The 23,187-nt window shown below is 41.3% G+C and overlaps 2 protein-coding genes across 3 annotated transcripts in view; both read left to right on the forward strand.

The window, feature by feature from the left end:
• TDRD7 (tudor domain containing 7) overlaps positions 1–19,426 on the forward strand; it is a 75,721-nt gene extending 56,295 nt beyond the window's left edge. For both annotated transcript variants that reach the window (XM_046681917.1, XM_046681926.1), the window contains 7 exons: positions 189–323; positions 1,765–1,851; positions 7,616–7,750; positions 9,300–9,410; positions 11,306–11,808; positions 15,855–16,015; positions 18,964–19,426. In XM_046681917.1, the coding sequence (XP_046537873.1) occupies positions 189–323; positions 1,765–1,851; positions 7,616–7,750; positions 9,300–9,410; positions 11,306–11,808; positions 15,855–16,015; positions 18,964–19,184 (1,353 nt within the window). In that variant the 3' untranslated portion in view covers positions 19,185–19,426. The remainder of the gene's footprint in view (positions 1–188; positions 324–1,764; positions 1,852–7,615; positions 7,751–9,299; positions 9,411–11,305; positions 11,809–15,854; positions 16,016–18,963) is intronic.
• A 3,345-nt stretch (positions 19,427–22,771) lies between these two features.
• TMOD1 (tropomodulin 1) overlaps positions 22,772–23,187 on the forward strand; it is an 81,689-nt gene continuing 81,273 nt past the window's right edge. Inside the window, exon 1 of the mRNA XM_046657615.1 lies at positions 22,772–22,784. The gene's annotated coding sequence lies outside the window, so the exon portion shown is untranslated. The remainder of the gene's footprint in view (positions 22,785–23,187) is intronic.

Consider the following 23,187-nt stretch of genomic DNA (forward strand, 5'->3'; position numbering starts at 1 on the left):
TTGGAAGGAGAGGTATCCAAATTAGTTTTTCACATTAAAGTTAGGAATTTCATTCTGTCTTATCTTCCAGCTCACTTAGAAGATTTTAAATTGCAGAGACTTTTAATGAGATATTTGGGTAGCTCCCCCTGAGGTAGGGCAGAGCTGTGCTCTATTCTCAAGCATCCTTGGTGTGTCTTTTGTTCCAGGTTGATGCCATGTACACGAATGTCAGAGTGGCAAACATTTGCTCTGATGGCACACTCTACTGCCAGGTGCCATGTAAGGGTCTGAACAAGCTTAACGACCTTCTGCATAAGATAGAGGACTACTTCCACTGCAAGGTATGGCACAGCGTCATCCCCTCTAAGATTAGTCCTGAAGTTGGAAACAAGAGTGGTCACTAAATTGTGTAAGTGTGCGGTAGGATCTCTAGAATAGTTGGGTAAGAGCCCCAGACTCAGAATTAAAAAAACACACACCGGTTTCCGCACTGTAAAATGAGGATAATAATAGTGTGAACCCATAGCATTGTCATGAGGACTAGGCGCAAGACTGCCCAGCACAGTGCCTGGCACGTGGTAAGTCTCAACACCTGGTAGGTTTGTTATTTACAAGCTGCATTTGATGATCCTGCAGGGCAGCTGCCTGTCACTGTCTGCTAGAGCCAGCTGGCTCCTCTGCCTTGGGCACAGATGAAACCAGGGAATTTAGGAGGAGAATAAACTTCTAAGGCACCACTGCCTGAGCTCCTTATGGTGCCTGAAAACGTACCACCTCAGCAAATGTGGTTCTGCAGTTTAAATTTATTAATAAGCTCCTGCCCTTTGATTCTAGGATTCTTTTCTGAATCAGGATATGTAGAGGTTTGGGTTTTTTTTTTTAAGGTTCTGAGGTGATTTCCTTACCTTCATTAGGACATGATCATCGTAATCCAGAATATGCTATGGTTTTCAGCCCTGACCCCTGCCCCTGTAAGTGAACCCTTTCCTCTAACCTGCAAGCACACCGAGCGCCTCGGGGCACTCGCAGGCAGGGTTGTGTTGGAGCTCTTTGGGTATTTGTTTGCCTCACCAGAGGGTAGGCTTCTGGAGGGCAGGTACCTAATTCATCAGAGGCTGGCTCCGGTGACTCAAATGCATGCATGTGCTTACAACCTGTGGTGGTGAAAAGCACTCTTGATAGGCCCTGGTGCCTGAGTGGAGACATTGCCTTTGGGGAGAGTACAAACATTCCTCCTAACGAGAGAGACCATGGCAGGTCCCCAGCTTCAAGCTACTGCAGTATCACTGGCACTGATGACCATATTTGTGTTGATAACATTTCTTTTGTTTTAGAATTAGAATCTTATCTTTGAATCTAAATGTTAAAAGATGAAAAGAAGAGACCTCATGGACAGCCGGGCAGCCTCCTCACTTTCATCCAGGCTGTTCTCCTCTTTGTCAGATTTATCCTCCCTTTTCGTGTTTACCTGATGGCGCCAGAGCCTGGATGAATCATACTGACCTCCATGCTAACATTTGTAGGCATTTTAACAAGGCTGATTTATGAGCCATGTGCAAGGAAGGAGAGTAGATGACTGCCACCAAGAAATGTGTAAGAAACCAGGCAGAAGTTCTACAGCCCCCTGTACGTGTGCTGCGTCCGCGGCAGCGCACTCCTTGCGGGAAGTCTGACTACAGACAGGGAAGCAGTCGGCCCGTGCCCTGGTGATGTTTTGCTAATGGTGTGGCAATGTGCCCTTTGCTAGGAGTAATAAAAGTGTCCTGCATCTCTGTTTTGTAGCACATGACCTCCGAGTACTTCGTTTCATTACCCTTCTGTGGGAAAATCTGTCTCTTCCATTGCAAAGGAAAATGGCTCCGAGTAGAGGTAAAGTCAGTCACTTGACCTTTTTTTTTAAACTTATTACGAAACGTCAGACATACGAACAAGTTTTTTTGAAAATGGAATAAGCACCCGCATGCTCCTCACCAGTTTGAGAAATAAATCATGACCAGTCTGGTTGGCCCTCCCCGTCTGCATCCCCTTTCTCCTCCTCCCTCGGGGAGCTGCCAGCTGAGTTTGGTGTTTCTCATTCCTATACATGTCTTTATACTTTCACTATATTTGTATCTATACACACACACTTTTGCTATCTATATATTTTGATATATAGATAGTGGAAATATAGAAATGCATATGTATATAGAATATTTATAGTAAAAAATAAGTGAAGTATAACGAAATGGACAAATATTTTAAAAATGTGTGTAAATAGTAAACTGTGTTAATGCTTCTGAAACATCCTTTTTCGTTCTTTATGTGTGTGAGGTTCATCATGCTGATGTGTGCAGCTTGTTCGTTGTTTTCACTGCTGGGAGATGTAACAATGTGCGACTGTGCCAACGATATCCCTCCGTTCTCCTCATGATGGATGTTTAGATTGTCTCTGATTTTTTTGTTAGGAACGGTGCTCCCCTGAACTTCCTGTGCAGTCTCCCAGAGTACCTATGTCGGGGTGGAATTTCTGGGTATAGGGAATGCATATCCTCAGCTTCCCTAGATACTCCCTTGTGCTCTCCAGAGTCCCCCATCTGTTGAGGGTGTGGCCCTGTGCGCGTTCCAGCTTCCTGGGGGGCCTCGGATCCTCCTTCCCTCCTGCCAGGATGGCTTTGGCTTCAGTGTTCACAGACTCCTCTATTTCCACTCTCTAACATTTGTCTCATTTTCTTGCAAGCTCGATTATGAATTTGAAAGGAGATTTGTTATATGTTATCATATATTTCTATATGTTTTTCAAAGGTGGGTTTTGGATTTTTGTGGGTCATGTTTCTTTCGTTTTTCTTTCCTCCTTTTTGTAGTATCTTGTTTGCCCAATTGCTAAAATTGCAAATTTGGGCCAGACTTTCTTTTCCTGTTTTTCCTTTGTTACAGAGGTACTTAATTTAGATTCAAGGACCTCTGCTTTCAGGGGGATTCTTGAAGCCCCTGGAATTATATGCAAATATTATTTGCATTTGTGTATTATATTTTGGGGGGGAAGTATCCATAATTTTCATGAGATTCAAAGAAACCAACCCTAAGAAAGTAAGAACCGTTGCTTTATTGATTTTTAAATACTTCCCGGCAACATTTCAATAACTTAATTATACTGATTTTCCTTTAAGGAAAACTTGGTCATGTCTACTTTAATGAAAGCAGCAATTTTGAAGTAATTATTGTCATTAATGTGAATGTGTGTCAGAAGGCTGAGATCTGGGGTTACGTGACCAAGAGTTGTGTGCTAACTGTAAACTTCAAAAACAGGACTCATTAAGAAGGAACACAGCATTATTTGAATTTTAAAGCTCTGTGCTATTTAGTGTATTATATATATAAATGCACAAATACTTAGTTTTTTTGACCTTTTTTGAAATAATATCAGGCTTTTAGAAAGTTGCAAAAATAGTTCAAAGAGTTCTCATATACTCTTTACCCACTGTCTCCAATTGTTAACATCTGGCATAACCATTATCAAAACCAGGAAATAAACACTGATACAATACTGTTAAGCAATCTGCAGAACTTACTGACATTTCCCAGATTGTCCTGCAAATGTCGTTTTTCTGGTCTAGGATCCCGAGTTGTACGTAGTTGTCATATCTTTTTAGTTTCCTTGAACCTGGCAGTTGCTCCGTCTGTCTTTGTTATTCTTGGCCTTTTGAAGAGTAGCAATATTTTGTAGATTATCTCTCAACTTGAGTTTCTTCATGTGTGGAATCAGGTTATGCCTTTTGGGCAAAAATACCTTTTCAGTATATACACAAATACTTTAGATAAATATCTAGCATTTTTTTTTTTTTTGAGGAAGACTAGCCCTGAGCTAACATCTGCCAATCCTCCTCTTTTTGCTGAGGAAGGCTGGCCCTGAGGTAACATCCGTGCCCATCTTCCTCTACTTTATATGTGGGACGCCTACCACAGCATAGCGTGCCAAGTGGTGCCGTGTCCGCACATGGGATCCGAACCAGCGAACCCCAGGCCACCGAAGCGGAACGTGCGCACTTAACCACTGTGCCTCCGGGCTGGCCCTCTGGCATTATTTTTATTACTATCAAATTGTGTATTGTCTACCTTTGAGGCAGCAGAAGTGTTCATTCTCTTAGTGATGCCTAGAAAGTTAGGCAAGGAAAAAGGATACATGTGTTCTTGACGTTGTAACTTATGTAAGCTTTATTTACTGCCTGTACATCCTGACCTTATTCCGTACGTGCAGCCAACTCGGTTCAGTGGCCGTCACACCCCCTCTTGCCTCCAAACACGTCCTGAGTGGTCTGCATTCTCTTTCTACACCACCTTCTGGTCAGTCCTCAGCCACTGCTGGTTGGCTTCTGCCTGCACTCAGCAGAGAGCCTGTTCTTGCAACCGAACCTTAACTGCACGATCCAGTTACTATCTTCTAGGTCTTATCTTACCAGACCTGCTTGCTGCATCTGACTGTTGACACTGGAAATTTTCTTATTAGGCTACCACATTATCACATCCTCCTAATTTTCCTTATGATGTTCTAATGATTTCTTCTCTTATTTTTCACTCAAACCTCACCCCTACCCACACCTCTAAAGTGTCAACGTCAGCATCCCCGAGTCCTATCCCGGCTTACCACTCTTCTCAGCCTCTGCATCCTGCTAGGCAATCCCATCTCATAGTTTCAGTTATCATCTTGCCTTTGATGTCCCCCAAATTTATTTTCCAGCCCTTGAAAAGCTTCATATTTGGGCAAAAAGCCAGCCTAATTGTCCATCTCATGAACCACTCAAGCTCTACATGTCTGAAACCAGAATCATCTTCTGCCGTTCTTGTCTTCTTCCTATGTCTGTATTTTGGGTGCCTCCATTCATGCAGCCATTCAAGCATTCAAGCTGTTGCTTGAGAGTTATCTTTGACTCCTTCATCTTCCTCAGTCCCTGGTGCAGCCAGTCACCAAACCCTGCCTATTTTGTGTCTTTTGTCGTTTCTTGCCGAGATCACTGCAGTACCATGCCAGGGGGTTCCCCTGCCTTCGCTCTTGTCTTCTTCCAGTGGAGCTCCATACCACTTGAGTGAGCAAGCCAAAATGCAAATAATAATATGTCACATTTTACTGAGACTTACTGTTTCCCAGACACTAAATGTTTTTTTAAACATGACTGATCTTATTTAATCTTCACAAAATCCTCTTATCCCCCATCTTACTGATGAGGAAAGTTATTCAGCTAGAAAGTAGGAGAGCTGATGTTTAAAACCAAATCTGTCTGACTCCAAAACCCTCACCCAGTCTTACCACCAACAACACATGGCCTCTTATAAGGCTGACCATCTCATTCTTCTGCTTAAGACTTGATGCTCGTTTCTTCTTATCTACAGGTAGTGTCCAAATCCTTTAAGACATACTGTCTGGCCATCCCAGTCCTTGCCTTTGGCCGTCTCCTGGCCTCATCTCTTGCCTCGCCTCTCCAACCAGCAAAATGCTCCAACACAACCAAAATGCTTGTAGACCCCACGTGTGAGAAATATGTGGTCTTTGCCCATCCTCTCCCTCTATTTGGAATGTTCCAATTAGCCTCTAACTAGACTGCTGCCAGCCTGCTTTGCTCCCATTCATCATTCACGGTCCAGATCTGAAAGATCTTATATCTAAATATAAATTTATGAAATTCCAGTTTGTGAAAAAATAAATACAAATGTCCAATAAATATGATTATTTCTTAAAGGAACACAAATTTACACAATTTAAGTGATCTAGCCAAAGAGTTTGTTAGATAAGTGACAATATAGCTATATGATAGACTGCTGTAACATTAAAGTGACGTAAGAGACTAATGACATAGAACAGTTTTATGAGACACTGAGTGAAAAATAGTCAATTATGTTATAGTATATACAAGTATGTTCTAATTTTTGTAAATCTAACTTTTTGTAAATGCATGGATAAAAGACTAAAAGGATAATTGTAATCTATAGTAGATTACAAGTGATGTTTATATCATTCTTTTAAGTATCTAAATTTTCTATAATAGAGGCATTTTACTAAAATAGGAAAAAAAGTAAATTTTAAAGAAAAGTCCCAATTCTAGGCATTCCCTCCTCCTGAAAGCTTGCCCTAACATCTCCTTCCTGGCTAGGTCAGGTACCCATCCTCTATGTTCTCATAGTACCCTGTGCATAACTTGATTATTGCCCCTACTACATTGTCTTATGATTATAGATTTGTGTTGTCTCTCAAGAGACCAGGAGCTGTCTGAGATGGGGAAGTATGTCCCTGTGGCCCAGTTATGCCTGGATATAATAAGCATTCAAAATATACCATCCAGGGGCCAGCCCGGTGGCCAAGTGGCTAAAAGTTCGGATTCTCGGGTTCGGATCCTGGGTGTGGATTTACTCCACTCATAAGCCATGCTGTGGAGGCGTCCCACATAAAAGTAGAGGAAGATTGGCACAGATGTTAGCTCAGGGCTAATCTTCCTCAAACAAAAAGAAAAAAGAGGAGGATTGGCAACAGATGTTACCTCAAGGCAAATCTTCCTCTTGCGCACACAAAAATAATTATAATAAAATATACCATCCATACCAATATATATGTTCCATATATATGTTTGAATAAATAAATACATTTTAAAATATTGCCCCATAGTACTGTTTGTGTTTATCATGTGTTAAGAGACTTAAAAAATTTATAAAATTTAATAAAGCATTCTCTGGGGCAGTAGGAAAAGGCTTACTTTTGGTATATCTGACTTCTCTGCCAAGAGAGGTCAAGTTCTCCCTGACAGTCACCACACTGAAAGCCCCACCAATCATTCTTAAGGTGGCAGTTCATGCAGTTATAGGCATGATGTTCCTGCCCAGGTGACTGTCCCAGCGGGCTCTATTTGGCCAATGTCACTATAGTCAATGATGGCAAATATCGTAATGACTTAGTAAGAGAAGTTACGGGCATTTAGAGATGCACCCGGAATCTTATATTTCAGTGTTGCCATTTGATCACAGATAGGTAATTGCTTTGACTCAGTGTGTAATTTCTCAATTTTTGAATTATTAATTTGAGCTTATTTTACTTCTCTATGACTTTCTGAGTTTCAATTTTTTAGTTATAGGACAAATGATAAAAATTATCATTGGGTTTTCTGGTGAAACTATAAAATACCAAAATATGTTATGACTTAGAAATATGTAGTATTTACCTACTACTAGTAAAATTCTGTCTCTGAGTTCTCTCTATTCTTCATTTCCTCATTGCTAAGACACAATAGTTTCTTTCCTCACATTTTATTATTTTGGAAAACACACTGCACCTTATAATCAACAATATATAATAGTGTGTAAAATTGTTGTATATCAATAGTGTCCTAGAATTGAGAACCTAGTAGATATTACTATATTTATTAATTTTACTGATTATTATTAGTTTAGTGGTTTTTACAGATTAAATGAATTAACAACTAGATGTTGAAATCAGTTCTATTCTGAAAGAATACTTATTTGGCAGAAAGTACATTTTAAAATAAGATAAAATTAACACTGATAGTCTGTATTGCTTTTATATGCAATTTGGAGTTGTACAAATGTAATTGCACAGAAGCGTGTGGGCCTTTGGGGTGTGCCAGTAAATTAGCCAACACGTGTCTCATTGCAGATCACGAACGTTCACAGCAGCCGGGCTCTTGACGTTCAGTTCCTGGACTCCGGCACCGTGGCATCTGTAAAGGTATCCGAGCTCAGGGAGATTCCCCCTCGGTTTCTGCAAGAGATGATCGTGATCCCACCTCAGGTACTGGGCGCTACGGGCCGGAGGGCTTTCCTGGAGGAGGCGTGCAGGCACTCACAGTCATGTTGAGACGCCCTCTCAGGTGTGATCTTGATAATGACCCAGGTCTGAGGTTGTAACAGAATTGGAAGTGGTCCATATGTGGTTGTTCACTGGTTTTCGGACGTAAAATTTGGCCCACTTAGACAAGACCAGTCAAACTTACAGAACGTTGGTTGATAAATGTGTGATTTAAGTGTGTATGGTCATTAGGCTGTGTGTCCAGGTTCCGCCTTAGTACTTAGATGCCAGTGCTGACTTCTACACAGTTTTAGGATATTCTATGTAAATATTTTCTCCCAGAGTTCTCAGTTTATTTAGGTAACTATTGTCTTCAGAAATGTGTTTATATTTAATCATTTTCTTTTGTGATCTTTTCCCATAGATTTTAGTAAAAAGATTAACTTCAGTCTATCCTTTCTCTACTGGTAAAAAAAAAAATCAGATGATAAGAATTTTGAATTATTTTGACTTAATTAAATTTGTTAAGAATTATTTCCTACCTTTAGGAGCCGTAAAGGATTTTGTACAGAAATCAGTTTTTTTTTTTGAAAATAAAATTGTTCAACATTCTGTAATTTCAAAAGGCCATGTGACTTATATTTGCTAGAGGATATCTTACACCATCAAAACTCAGTGAATAAAAAGTACTTGATGGTGATTAGCATGGCTTTTTATGATTTCTCTCACTCCAGCCTTTTCTAAAATGACTGTTACAGAGAAGCTGTTTAACTTGTGTTCAAGCCAGGCTCAGAGGGGAGAAGGAATCCAGGAATCCTGGAAGTGGGTTTTTTTCCCCTTCACAAAATTGCCTCTGTCAATTCAGAGGCTCCATAAGACTGAAGGGCATCCCTGAGGTCACTTTTACTCTCTGTTGTAGCCGTTGTACAAAAGGTTGTGCCGTGATGGTGGGAGGTAAGAAGCACCAGGGAAAATGAGGCTTTTAGGTGCCTATGGATTTCAGGCTTTCTTGCCCTCCTTAATTCTCATTACAACCTCCTTCAGAAGGTGAGCACAAGTGCCCAGCAGCCACAGGTGCTCAGGAAATGCTGAATGAAGCACTAAGCCTCCAAAAAGATGCTTGCGACAGGACTCAGAGTTCATCCAAATGACACTTCATTTTTGTCTAGTTGGACTCCGAGGGAAGACCCAGATATCAGTCCCGATCCTGTCTTCAATCTTACACAAATAAGTCTCTCTGCGTCTCTTTCACCACCTGTAAAATGGGGTCACAACATTGGCCTGTCATGCAGAAGTATTGTAGGGGGAGAGGTACATGAAGTGCCTGGTATAAGCCCTGGCTTCTAATAGATAAGTAGAGACAATGGTAGTAATGTAAAGAGAGCCAGGAACATAGCAGATGTTCCAGCTGAGAGCTGTGATTGTCATTATTAGCTGTTGCATGCTTTCTATCTTGGCAACATCTGACTTGTAGGAAAATAATATCAACATTATTCCATAAGTACCTATTTTAAGACGGTGAGTTTGTTTTTACATCATGTTTTCTTTTCAGGCTATAAAGTGCTGCTTAGCAGATATCCCACAGTCTATTGGCATGTGGACACCAGATGCTGTGCTTTGGTTGAGAGATTCTGTTTTGAATTGCTCGGACTGTAGCATTAAGGTTAGTTATCTTATGGCTCTTGATACCTTTAAAAAGGGAGCTGTCAGCCGGAAGGGCTCATTTGGTTTTTTGAAGGAGTTTTATCTTACTATAAACTGATGCTTTAATGTCTGACACCTTTTTATAGTCAAGAGGTTGGTTATATGTGTAGCTATAAGATATTTCTTGGTTTAGTTTTGATTTAAGAATTTATACTGTATCTCCAGTATTATTTTAAATGTAATTTTTCCATTATTAATAAGGTAGCAGAGATGATTCTCTGCTCCTATTTTGCTCCATGATAAGGAATTAAGTCTCCAACAGAGGGACCATATGTCTCTTGATAAATTTTTCTAAAGACCATTTAAATAAGTCCCCTATTTCTTTTTCTTTCTAAAGTAGAATAGATTATAAACAAATCATTTGCTTATAATCTTGATTTTTGCCTCTTTTCCTAAAGTTTATTTAAACTGTTTATTTCACTAGCTCATTTCTTTTTCTGCGCTTTTGCATCTTCATATCAAAAGCATTGCTCATATTTCCAAGAATAGGAATGTGAGATGATATTTCTGTTTTAAGTGATGCAAATAGTATTATTTTATATAAACATTTAACAATTAAATGTCCTTGAGAAATATCTTCATGAAGTTCTCTAAATTATTCTGGCTCACACTGATTTTCCTATCTTCATCCTCCTCTAGCTTTATAATACACAATTACACAATTACATACCAGTTTATATTCCTCAGTTGCCACATGATAATGAATATTGTTTTCTCATGTACTTTGTAAGCGCCTAAAGCCAGGGTATTGGATACTCAACAAAAATATTTTTTAATGGTTGATTTTTTTTGAAATGGTACTTCTGTATAGGAAATATCAAAATGAATTAGCAATCAGTACTTCATTAGCACTCCAAAGGATGAATTTAAATAGATTCTCCTCGCTAGAAAAAAATTTAAAAAGTCACTTCCTGTAGAAGGCTTGCCTCGCTGGTGTCGCCCTGTCTTCAAGCCTGCGCTCCTGCCTTTCATTCCCAGCCCTATTTGACAAAAGGTAGATGCGTCTTTTTTTTTTTTTTTTGGCATTCCTAAGATAAACCAGAGGAGCTGATGAGAAGAATTAACAATCACCAGCCCTTTGGGACACACAGCCGTGCAGTCCTGGTTATCAACGTGTGGTGCTCCATACACACACTCACCCCTCTGGCAGCAAGAGCAGCAGTAGCTAGGTAGTCACAGGTCTCCTAGGCAAAAGGTGCAAAACTGTAATTTTGGCCTATTCAGTAGAGCTTTCTTCCTCCTTTTCTCCCCCGGTCCCTCTCTTCCCATGTAACTCGGGGAGAGGGTGAGGGGTGAGGGCGTACATTAGGACCAAACAAGGAATTTGGACCACAGGTCAGGAGGGTATGGTGAATGTCACACTGCTTCTTTCCCTCCCTGTCTGAGAGAGCAGCAGCCTTAGCCAGATGCTTAGAGGACCTTCTGCCGTTGTCGTTATTTCTTATTGTTGAAGCTGAGTGAGGAACACATGGGGATTCATCATACTAGTCTTTCTACCTTGAGTGTTTTAAAATGTCATTAATAGAAAAAAGTGTTAATCATGATATATAGAATCACTTTCTCTCAATGATAATGACCTCTAGCATAAGTTATTCTCAAGAGTCTATATAAGTTAGTAAATTTTTCATTTCCATAAGCTTGCTGCTGGTTTCTAGACTATTTTGACTTAAGAGCCCATTCATTGCTACAGCTGTGATAGATAATTCATCTTACCTTAAATAAAATGCATGTTAGCAAGTCGGGTTTTCTTTGAAAAATACTGTGTTTTAATATTTAAGGCTAATATTATAACTGCCTCTCAGAATTCACTGTGAACTTGGATTTCTTGAATTGTTTTTTGTCTGTTTTCCGAAGGTTACAAAAGTGGATGAAACCAGAGGGATCGCATATGTTTATTTATTTACTCCTAAGAACTTCCCTGATCCTCATCGCAGCATTAACCGTCAGATTACAAATGCAGACTTGTGGAAGCATCAGAAGGATGTGTTTTTGAGTGCCATATCCAGCGGAGGTAGTTCTCCCAACAGCAAGAGCGGGAACACCCCCATTTCAGGCAACACTGGAGAGAATTTCAGAAAGAGCCTCACAGATGTCTTCAAAAAGTCTGTGATGGACCACACCAGCTCTTTCTCCATGGAGGACCTGCCACCTCCTATCCACTTGTCAAAGCCAGGGGAACACATGGATGTGTACGTGCCTGTGGCCTGTCACCCAGGCTACTTTGTCATCCAGCCATGGCAAGAGATACATAAGTTGGAAGTTCTGATGGAAGAGATGATTCTATATTACAGTGTGTCTGAGGAGCGCCACATAGCGGTGGAAAAAGACCAAGTGTATGCTGCAAAAGTGGAAAATAAGTAGGTCCTTGGACAAAGCATTTTATTCTACTCCTAAGAAAAATATGTAGAATGATAACCAAGAGGGCTTAGTCCCTGCAGGGGGACTGGGAACTGCGCGAGTGGGGATTTCGAATGTGGATTGAGACTGATGAATGTGCAGTTCCCTAGTGTTTACAATGATGTCGCTCATCTGGAACTCTAGTGGACCGTATTCCTGCTAAAACCTGGTTACATCTAAAGTGAAGGTTAAGAAGGCTTTTTCTGGTTTTCTATTAGAAACAAATTATTTTGTGCAGAAAATAAGGTTTAATGACTTTTTAATTTTCAAAATATTTATTTTAGGAAATCTGGAAAATACAAAAAAGTATAAGAAATTAAAATCAGCCAACCAACATAACCCTTGTTAAACTACTTACGTGTTTCTTCTAGTTTTTTTCTATACATATTTATACAATTGGTGTATTAGTATTATAAATAATTTTGTACCTCTTTTTTTCACCTAACATAATCCTGTGAACAATTTTCCATGTGATAAAATTTCTTCATAAACATTTTTAATGGCTGAATCATATAGAGAAATCATCATTTACTTATCATGCTCCTTTGTCATGTAGGTTTTCTCCTCTTAGATTTTTCACTATTATAAATACAGTTGAGCGTAAATCTTTGTTTGCATCTCTGATTCTTTATTTTCGGGATAGATTCCTAGAGGAGAAATTACTTGTTTAAAGAGTGCGGGGTTCTTGCTCTGTGCTGTCACGTGCTTCCTGGAGAGCTTGCGCCACCTTTCGTAAGGGGCAGTAGAGTGTATTTCACAGCTCTTTGCCTTTGGACAGTGAGAACCGTAATGCCTTACATTTGTTTAGCACTGCCATCTGTTTTCTCACGGTTTCACATTTGGATCCACGCCCTCCTTCCTGAAGCCCCCTCACTATGTGCTGGTTCCACCCAGTGAAGCCCAAGCACTACACACTACACTCTACACTCCTTCCACGGGAGCCCCAGGAGATGGCACAGCCGCCCCTGTCCTGTCCCCTTGGCCAGCTTTCTTAGGAGAAATGGACAAGTTGATTTGATGATGCTGAACACAAAGAACTGTCTCCCCACTCCCGCCCAGCACACACAAAATACACATACACACCCCCCAAAACTCAGTTTAAAAGGTCAAACTGCTTATTTCTTCTATAAAATGCTTTCATTCTTTCTTAAGATAGCAAGCCTAGGCGTTTATAAAATTTTGTTATTTTCATGGGAGAAAAAAATTAATTTTCAGCTCTTAAAAATGAAAAATATAATACCTCTCATTCTGAAAAGCATTCAACTTAAAAGTCGTAAGCTTTTCATCTTCAAAAAAACATTTTTACTATGTTGTGTCATTTACAACTGGAAGGATAAATGGGTTTAATTCCATATGGGAACATTATTTGTGTAAATTTGCCTCATCAGAATTCTTTGCAGGATAATTTAATCACAGTTAAAATCCAACTAATGTTAACTCTTATCTGAGGGGCAGATTAATGATGATTAGTGATGGGGAGGTTCTACTTAGAGGCAAGGGTTGTGTCGGGTTGGAGAACCCATAAATTGGAGACCTGTAGTGTGGGACTTCAGAGTCCACCCCCCTCCACGGGTGGAACAGTTTTGCCCCAGGACTCTTGGGTTTTAACCAGTTAATTTGTCCCCAGATTATCAAGGGATGTCTTATGTATAAGAACAGATTATCTGATATTTTTTTAACTTTATGAACTGAATCAGTGTAAAGTGTTTAGAGCTTCTGTCTTGTTTACAACCCAGACTATTTACTAAGCCTTGTTCCCAAATGCGGTGAGTTAAGACTTTGGAGTTTCAGATACACTTTGATTACAGTGGTTTTCAAATCCATCTCAGCTTCAGAATAACCTGGAAAACCTATGAAAAGTGCAGATTCTCCTACCTCACCCCCGGCATCCTGGATCAGAATCCCTGGGAATAGAACCCTAGAGTCTGTGTTTTTAACAAACTCTCCAGGGGATTCACATGTGCACTGAAATTGGTAATCTAATCAAAATGGAAGCCTGTCTTTAAGCTATAAGTTTTGAAAATTGAAAGCTAAATAGAAGCACCACCCATGAGTTTTCTGATGGCTCTCCTCACTGCTCTGTACCTCTTATTTATAGACTAAAAGTACAGACTACCATCGTTTGCCCTGTACAATTTAGAAACAGTGATATCGTTGGAAACCAAATGTTTTCATCTCCTTTTGCACTTAGACAAATTAGCAACCTGCACCAAATTGCCATTTCCACATATGAAAATTTCTCTTCAGTTTATCTGAAGTTCTTATTTACACAGCTTATCTTCATTTTAATAATTACAGTAATAATGATGATAGCTACCATTTGCCAAGTGCCTATTATATGCCAAAGTAATGTGCTAGGCGCTTTACAGTCATGCACCACATAATGACGTTTTGTTCAGTGACAGACCGTATATTCAGCGGTGGTCCCATAAATCAGCACCATAGGGCCTAGGTGTGCAGTAGGTTATACTATCTAGGTCTGTGTAAGTGTGCTCTGTGATGTTCACACAACGATGAAATCACCTAATGGCGCACTTCTCACAACGTGTCCCCATCATTAAGCAACACATGCTGTGTATGTATTATTTCTGCAAGTAAGTTAAAATTAAATATTACGTGTGAGATAACTGCAGCTCAGAGAGGTTAAAGAGCCCAGGGTGACACAACTGAAAAATGCCCCAGGTGGGACTCCAGCTCAGGTCCGTTTGGCCCCCAAAGCTCATGTACTTTGGCTACCTTTTCGTGTCCCCCTTGTCTCTGCGATCCATATGTTATTGCTTGCTGCACTTTGGCCTTATCTGAAGGTTTCTGGAGTGCCCCCAGGAGCCTCCACTCACATACAGCGTTTAAGGTTGGCCTCTTTGCAGCTTTCCTGTGATGGTTCACCCTGTAGCAGCTGTGTGGGCTTCTTACACGCTGTCTCTGTTAGTAGCCTTGGCTGGAGCATTAGTCCCATCTGGCCAGCCCCAGCCCAGGAGTGTGTTGCAGCGAAGGGCCTGCTGTTCCACTGGGCTTGTGGCTGATAAACCTGTTTCAGAGGGCTCACCATTTAGGAGCAGAGACGCTTCCTTTTTAGACATTATGAACAATCCTCCTTTCCTTAGTGTAATAATAGTCTTTAATCATGTAAGCAAGACTATAAGACTTTAAAGTGGTCCTTCACACCTGAACTTTGAAGTCTAGGTTTTCCTCAGTTTAATGGTGATGATGTAGGCTCAGAGAGGGAAAGTATATTCGTGTGAATTTCTTTCTTGCACCTTGAACTCCAGATCTGAAACCATGCTCTTCTTTCCCCGTATTCTCCTACCATTTCCAGGTTCTTTATTTTAGTTGATGAATTGGATTTTGTGTTTTGTTTTATTTAGTTTTTTAACCTCCTTACTTGGCATAATTAACATTGTCAACTTTGCATCCAGAACTTTCTGTAATCTTTTCCTACCTTCCCAGTCTGACTTTCTCTTCCATTCCTCCACGCATTCTAACTCGTAGCTACATAGATTTGCTTGCTCTGCTCCAACCACCATACCCTGTAAAGTTGTCTCTGCTTTTTGTCTCATGTGTGTCTTCAGCCTGGCCTGGTCCTGCTTGTCTCACTCCTTCCACCTTCCTCACATGTACCTGTCCCAAACAAGTGGCCATCCACTCTCTCCCCGTCAGAGTGAAGGGATCCACTAGCCTTGTCCTGATCATCTTCCGTGGCCTTTGTTTCATTCTGCTTAGTGATGGTTGGCAGATCGTGTGTCATTCTCCTTTACTAGCTCCATAAGGCCTGTGAAAGGGTGTTGAGTGAACAAATTCCATCAAATGAGCTGGTGGCAAAGCAGAGGATAGTAACCTTTGGGGAAAAAAGAAGGAATCTCTTTAAAAAACTTCCACGACAGTATAGGTTTATATTTTGATAAACATCGTTCAGACTGACTTTTCTTTTTATCATAAAATGTTTCCCTGAAAGCAGGTGTTGATTCTTGTGTGTTTTTTCTTCCTTTTTAATTCAATGCACGTTTAGGTGGCACAGGGTGCTTTTAAAAGGAATCCTGACCAATGGACTGGTGTCCGTGTATGAGCTGGACTACGGAAAGCACGAATTAGTTAACATAAGAAAAGTGCAACCCCTGGTGGACATGTTCCGGAAGCTGCCCTTCCAAGCGGTCACGGCTCAGCTAGCAGGTAACTTCTGTGGAATCGGAACTCATGTCACAACGTAGTTTATATTGTCATTTTGTCCTGGGTACTTAGGGAGTACCAAATCATTGGCCTGTTGAGTTCGCTTCTTTCTTTTTTGCACAACTTCTCAACCATATTAGAAATAATCTTAATGATCGCTCACAGTCATGCCCTCCCACTATATCTCCTGTTTCTGTTTTTCCATATTTCTCTTTTTGGTTTCACGTATGAGTATATTTCTAAAGCTGTGATCTTAGTACTGGTACAAAATCGCATTCTGCTTTCTTCATTAAGCATTTTTTTTCCCTCATTACTTTTTGGCTGGTTGTTTGATGGTCTTGATAATGATTTTTAATAGCTGCAAAATATTCTGTTTAATCATGTTCCCTATTGTTGAACTTTTAGGTTGTCTACACTTTGGTTGTGGTATTAAGAAAAGAACCTGCAGCTATGTATACTAGCTAAAACAAACAGTGAAACAACCTAAAAAACCAACAAGAGAACATTGCACAATTAATATTTCATAATTTACTGCATAAATTATAATACGTTTACATAATGGATTTTCACGATTATAAAACATTCCTGGGTCATAGACCATTTTCGTGGCCAAGTGAGTTTCCAGTTGCGTTGCAGCCAATGGCACGTCACCACGGTCACACCAGCCTGTCGACAGTGGTTACAGTCGGAGGAGCTGAGCTAACGGCTGTGCAGTGGCACTTCCATAGTGTAGTCTGTTGAGATTTCGTTGTATCTTTTGTGGAAGTGGTGTAAACGTTGGCGGCTCCTCTGTGTGCACTCTACCAGCAGGGAGCACCAGCAGTTAGAGGCAGCTCCACCCAGAGGCCTGTCAGCATGAGCAGAGGGTGTGGCGGCCAAAAGGGCTGAGGGGCACAGACACCTCCAGTCACCCGGGCTCTCTGTGCCCCGCCACGCTGGGCTGTGGGGAGTTTGGACCATGTGGTGCCTCCCTGATTCCTCACCCTCGCGCAGTCCATACATTTAGCACAGTAGCACAGTGGCAGAAGTGATTTGATCTCAGAAATGAGGGAAACTATATATGTAGGTTTTTTTTTTTTTTTTTAAAGATTGGCACCTGAGCTAACAACTGTTGCCAACCTTTTTTTTTTCTGTTTTATCTCCCCAAATCCCCCCCGTACATAGTTGTATATCTTAGTTGCACATCCTTCTAGTTGTGTCATGTGGGACGCTGCCTCAGCGTGGCCTGATGAGCAGTGCCATGTCCACGCCCAGGATCTGAACTGGCAAAAACCTGGGCCACCACAGCGGAGCACGTAGACTTGACTGCTCGGCCACAGAGCCGGCCCCTAGATTCTTCTTTTAATTATTGCCTAGCTTTTATTGGAGAGATAGATATCTCCTTATTTTGAAGTATTTGCCAGTTTCTTTATGCCTCCTACTAGAATTCAAAGGAAACTCCCATGGTACTTGGATATGAACCAAAAATGGCATTTTGCACATGGCATGGCTTCCATTCATCTGCTTTGAACTCAAAACTCTAAATGGTTTCTTCAGATTTAATGGTTACATTTTTTAATTTTTATTTTTTAATATTTAGGTTTTGGTAACAACACATTTTGTTAAACATGACAATCAAACTGCCCAGAGGAGGAGTCTCTGTGAGGAATGGGTGCCTGGCACCATCATCCCCACCACCAGCATCATGGCTGTCATTCACTGGTGCTCACTATGTGCGAGGGACTCCACCACCCCACACTAGGAGGTTTAGCTGCTGTTACTATCACTATGACACAGATCAGGAGACAGCGGCTTAGAGACTACGCAAGGCTTCTCTTGTGGGAGATTCTTTTTTTTTGGTGAGAAAGATTGGCCCTGAGCTAATATCTCATGCCAATCTTCCTCTTTTTGCTTGGGGTCGATTGTCGCTGAGCTAACATCTGTGCCAGTCTTCCTCTATTTTGTATGTGGGACACCGTCTCAGCATGGCTTGATGAGCAGTGTGCAGGTCTGCCCCCAGGAGCTGAACCCCTGAATCCTGGGCTGCCAAAGCAGAATGCATGAACTTAACCACTACACCACTGGGCCGGCCCCTTGTGGGAAATTCTTAATAATCAGAGAACTCAGCCCACTCACTATATACATAACAGGTCTTTTAAATTATATGCGAAACTCCCAGACTTTGGTCACTGTGGGGCATAATTTATAGTTTATCTAATGTAGTATATATGGACTTAAATTATTTTAGTTTAGTAGTATTTCTTGGAAAATACCTATTTTTGTCTCAATTTTGTTGTAAAATCTAATTTAAATTCTTAACTTGAGTTCTCAAGTTTGAAAGTCATGGGGATTTAGAACTGACTAGGACTTAAAATTCATTTGGTCCCACGAGTGTATTTTACGGTGAGCCCTGAGAGAGCTGCAGTGCCCAAGCTCACAGCACTTGAGAGAGGAGGGGTTGGGAATAGTAACTGAGTCTCCAGACTTTCAGCCCAGTGCTTTTACCGTGATGTTGTATATAAATTTGAAAAATTAGTATGCTGTAAGTACATTAATTCTTTTTTTTTTTTTTTTACTATATCTGGTTCATGAGGGGAAAAAAATCTGTAAAATAAATGTCCAATGACATATAGTAATATTTTATTCCCCCTAGTTATCTCTATTATCAGTTTAAATCTGCATATACTTTATGTGGGGAAATGGGCAGTGGTTTTTCTAAGTTCATTTTATAACACAGCATTGAATCTCAGATGAAACCTGTGTCTGTAGGTAAAGGGTTGCAGAAGTAAGCCCGTTCAGAATAGAGAAGCTATAACCTGGACTGTTGTAAGATTGTTCAGCAACTGTTTTTCCGTTAGGCAAGTCTAGCCTGGTATGTTTAAGCTACTTTGGAAAAGACTAAATCGTTTTCCGTTATAATAGATCCAAGACAAGCTCATCTGAGCCCTCGCTCCTCCTCCTCTTTCTCACAGGGGTGAAGTGCAACCAGTGGTCCGAGGAGGCTTCGATGGTGTTTCGAAATCATGTGGAGAAGAAGCCTCTGGTGGCGCTGGTGCAGACGGTTGTAGAGAACGCTAACCCTTGGGACCGGAAGCTGGTGGTCTACTTGGTGGACACGTCGCTGCCAGACACGGATGTCTGGATTCATGATTTTATGTCGGAGTATCTGGCAGAGCTTTCAAAAGTTAATTAATCACGGCTTCTGAGACCTTAACAACTAACTCAGATTGTTTAGCAATAACAAAATGTAGTAGGCTTTAAAAAAATCTTATCTCTGCTACATGGCTCTGACTGCTGTGGGGGATTGAAAAGAAAATGCTTATGTTTGATGAAAGATATTTAACAAGTTTTGTTTTAACAGAGTTGACTTTTCAAGAAAATTGCACTTGAATTATTACTATAATATTAGAATAAAAATGTTTATCAATATAAAAACCGACTACCTTATAATTTGTAGGCTTTATGATCTTAAGATGAAGTTTCCCTTTCTACTCGTGTTGTCTTCTTTGTGGCGCTGAGTTCTTCTCCCCTTAGATCGAGTGGTAGTGTGGTGTGTCCCAGAGCAGGTGGTCCCAAACCATGGGAAGACTATCCTGAGTCTTGAACACGTCAGCAGTGCTAGAGGCGCTGCTGGAGGAGCAGCCCGGGCAACCAGCATGCCCCTCACCACAAATCTTCAGTGGCTTCTCGTCGCCCAGAGTCCAGGCCGAACACCCAGCCCTCCACAGTCTCTCTACCCAACTTCACTGTCCACCCTCCCTGCACCAGCCACCCTGGACCCTTATGTGGTTCTTGAAACCCAGACATGTGCGTCCAGGACTGCTGATATTCTAAAGCAAGACTCGCTCCCCTCCACACTCTGCTTGTTGTATTTCCTCAGCCTGCAAATCATTCTCCACCCACCATGTTTGTCTGTCAGTATCCTCCCTCACCTCCTGGACTGATGGTGAAGCCTTCCCTGGTGCTCGTCCTGCTCCTCTGTACTTTGAGTATGCCTCTCTTGGTGCCCAGATCTCACTGAGCTTTATAGTATATAACTGGTTGCCTCTGCACCAATCACCCCAACTAGATTGTGAGCTCCTTGAGGGAGGGAGAGGTCTTAGTCATCTCTCTAGCTGGTGTTGTACTGGTAAATGTTTGACAACTGGTTCTGGTGGGTGTGGTGGGGGAGTGAGCCTTGATTTGTAGTATCTGACAATTCCCAATATGTGAATATTCCGACTCTTGTTGAGTTACAACAATGTGACATCTCTGAATGTCGAGTTGGGAAGAGATGCACCCAAGTAGCTCTTGTGAGCCTGTACAGTGGACTCCAGCGCCCCACTGTCTGCGTCCTCCCCAACAGACAGAATGACATCTTGCACATATCAGGCACCCTTTATGTGCTTGCTAATTGATGGGCAAGATGGATTGACAGAGGGATAGGTTGGGGGCCTTAGCAGGGATCCAAAGATGAGGTGGGGAGGCCCTGGACTCTTTAAGAGTGGAGCAGTAGGAACAAAGAAAAAATAATAAAGCCTTTTTGAAGTTTTTAATTAGAATTATTATAACTGATATCTTAGATACAGAAGATAGGCAAAAGGAGGTGTCAAAGTAAAGCCAGGTCTTAACGTCTGAGAGCTAGCGTGATGACCCTTGCTCAGTTTTTGGTTGGGAAGCATACTGAGTTTACACTAATAGAGTCTGAAGATTTGCATAAACTATTGAAATATGGAGTGGATTTCAGGAGAGAAGACCAGGCTAGAGATAAAAATTCTTAAAGTCATTATTTGTATTTGAGAAAATCTAGGAAAAGTGAGAATAGAAAGAAGGTAAAGACCAGATGTTTTAATTTTTTCATGTAAAACATTGAAATTATCTTTATAGCTTTTTAAAATGTATTTTAATATTTATAATTAGTGATCCAAAATTCAGGAATGCTTATGCCAGTGATTTAAATAATCATTTATGATAAAAATATCCTGACACATAAATGTTTAAGTGAAATAAAGTAGTGTAAATATTTTTTTATAATGCTTTCTTTCCCTAGCAAAAAACAACAAAAATCCTTAAATTGCCTACAGATAAGGAAGAGGTGGTTTCTATTTCACTGACTTTAGAAATGTTTTCATTACTTTTTAAAATAAATTAATTAATTGTGTTGTTGATATAACTGAAAAATTAATTTGGTGCTCAGACAGTTTGACAGATGGACAAATGAAACTTGACCCCGACCTCATGACATTTTCAAAAGTCAAGTCCAGGTGGATTGAAAGCTTAAACATGAAAGGTTGATGTAGGAAGATAACATAGGACAATAATGCCTGTATACTCCACGAGTAGGAAAGATGTCTTAAACAGGACACACAAAGTGCTAACAAAGAAAAAGATGCATATACTTGATAGAGTAAATGAACACCAGCCCGTCAGAAGACATGATGAAGGTGAAAGGCACAGCACAGAGGGGAGGAATATATATATGGCGGGAAAATAGACCGAATATACCTGATAAACAAAAGACTCTCCAGAAGCAAAATGGGCAACACATCTGAACAAACACTTCACCAAAGAGCAAAAGCATCTGGCCAATAACCACGCAAAGGTGCTCAACCCATTAGGACAGAGGGACATGCAGATTCAAACCTCAATGAGACACCACGACTCAGGCACCAGAAGGGCAAAAAGGTTTGCTTTTTTTTTAATTCCAAGAGTTGTTGAAGATGTGTGCACTTGTGCAGGAGGATACTGGTAAAGAATGTTCACAGTAGCACTATTTCTAGTAGCTGAAACCTAGAAACAACCGAAATGTCCATTAAGAGTAAAACAGATTTTTTTAAAACTGTGGTATATTCATTCAATGGAAACCTCCACACCAATGGGAGTAAACCAAATACAGCCACATGAAACAACACGGACTAGCCTCATGACACGGAGTTGTCTGAAGAATTGAAAACAAACTACGGAGGAGAGAGGCAAGCAAGAGGTCATTACCATGAGAGTCAAAATGACCGTCTTTAGGAGGGAGCCATAACCAGAGGGCAAGGTCACTCCTCAACTGTTGGCAGTGTTGTTTCTTGACTGAGTTGTAGTTCCAACAGGTGTACTCATGATAAAAATTCTTGAACCTGCACACTTATGTTGTATGTACTTTTCTTAAATGTTTGATTCCCCAAGTGTTTAAAATAAATAGTCTGATATATTAAATCATTGCTTTATTTAAAAATATATGGCACATACCCTTTGAAAAGAGCATTCTCTTACACCTAGGAGGGTTTTGTAATCTAAGAATACATTTTCGTGGAAAACAAAATTTAAAAAAAACAACAAAAACAAAATCGAGTGTTTCCTGTTGGTAATCTGTACACTAGGATTAAGAAGAGTTGATATTATTAGAGTCTGCCCCACCAGAATCTTTCCCATAATAATCCAAAGAGACCTTACCTTCTGTCCAACGTCCTTTTTATGAGCCATTTTTAAAATTAAAACACTTAAGTTTCTGTTTGGGTTTAAATCGTTTGTTCTGGAAAACATATTAGCCTTTTAAGAAAGTGGGACTTTCTCGTGGTTATTTTAAGTCATTATTTTGGACACTCTCTTCTCTCTTAGTATAGAGAGAATGCATTCAACTCTTGCAACTACGTGTTCACAAGCTGATCGCTGTTAAAGCTTCGGCTCAAACCAGACCCAGCTGGGCTGCTGCTGCGACGGACGGGCCGTGGCTTCAATCAGAGAGGGAAAGTAAAGGCGCAGCAGCAGGTTGGCTGGCTTTGCTGCATCCAAGGTCCTACCGATTCTTACATCCCAGACCCCGCAGGTATGAACATCCGTCCACCCTTTCCCAGATAACTCTACCGTCGCTCAAACTCCTCCTGGTACAAGTGGAGACACCGAGAATCAGACTACGGGCGACCCGCGCTCACTTGGCCGCGGAGCCAGGCTTCGGGGCGGCCCGGCCCCGGCCCGGCGCTCCCCCAGTGGGTGTCGCTCCCCGGCAGGGGACGGCGCGCTGCGCCCCGGCGCCCCCGAGTGGAGGGAGAGGTAAGGAGGGCGCGGGCAGCGGGCGGCAGGCGGGGCGGGGCGCGGTGACAGCGCGGAGCCGGACCCGCCCCTGGCTCCCACCCCCGGAGCCCACAGCGCCCGCCCGCCCGCCCGCGGCCGCCCGGGAGCTCATCCAGCCCCGCGCTCCGCTCGCCCGCCGCCGCCCGCGCCCGTCCGCC

The sequence above is a fragment of the Equus quagga genome, chromosome 1, assembly GCF_021613505.1.
Source record: "Equus quagga isolate Etosha38 chromosome 1, UCLA_HA_Equagga_1.0, whole genome shotgun sequence".
In the NCBI taxonomy this organism is placed as follows: domain Eukaryota; kingdom Metazoa; phylum Chordata; class Mammalia; order Perissodactyla; family Equidae; genus Equus; species Equus quagga.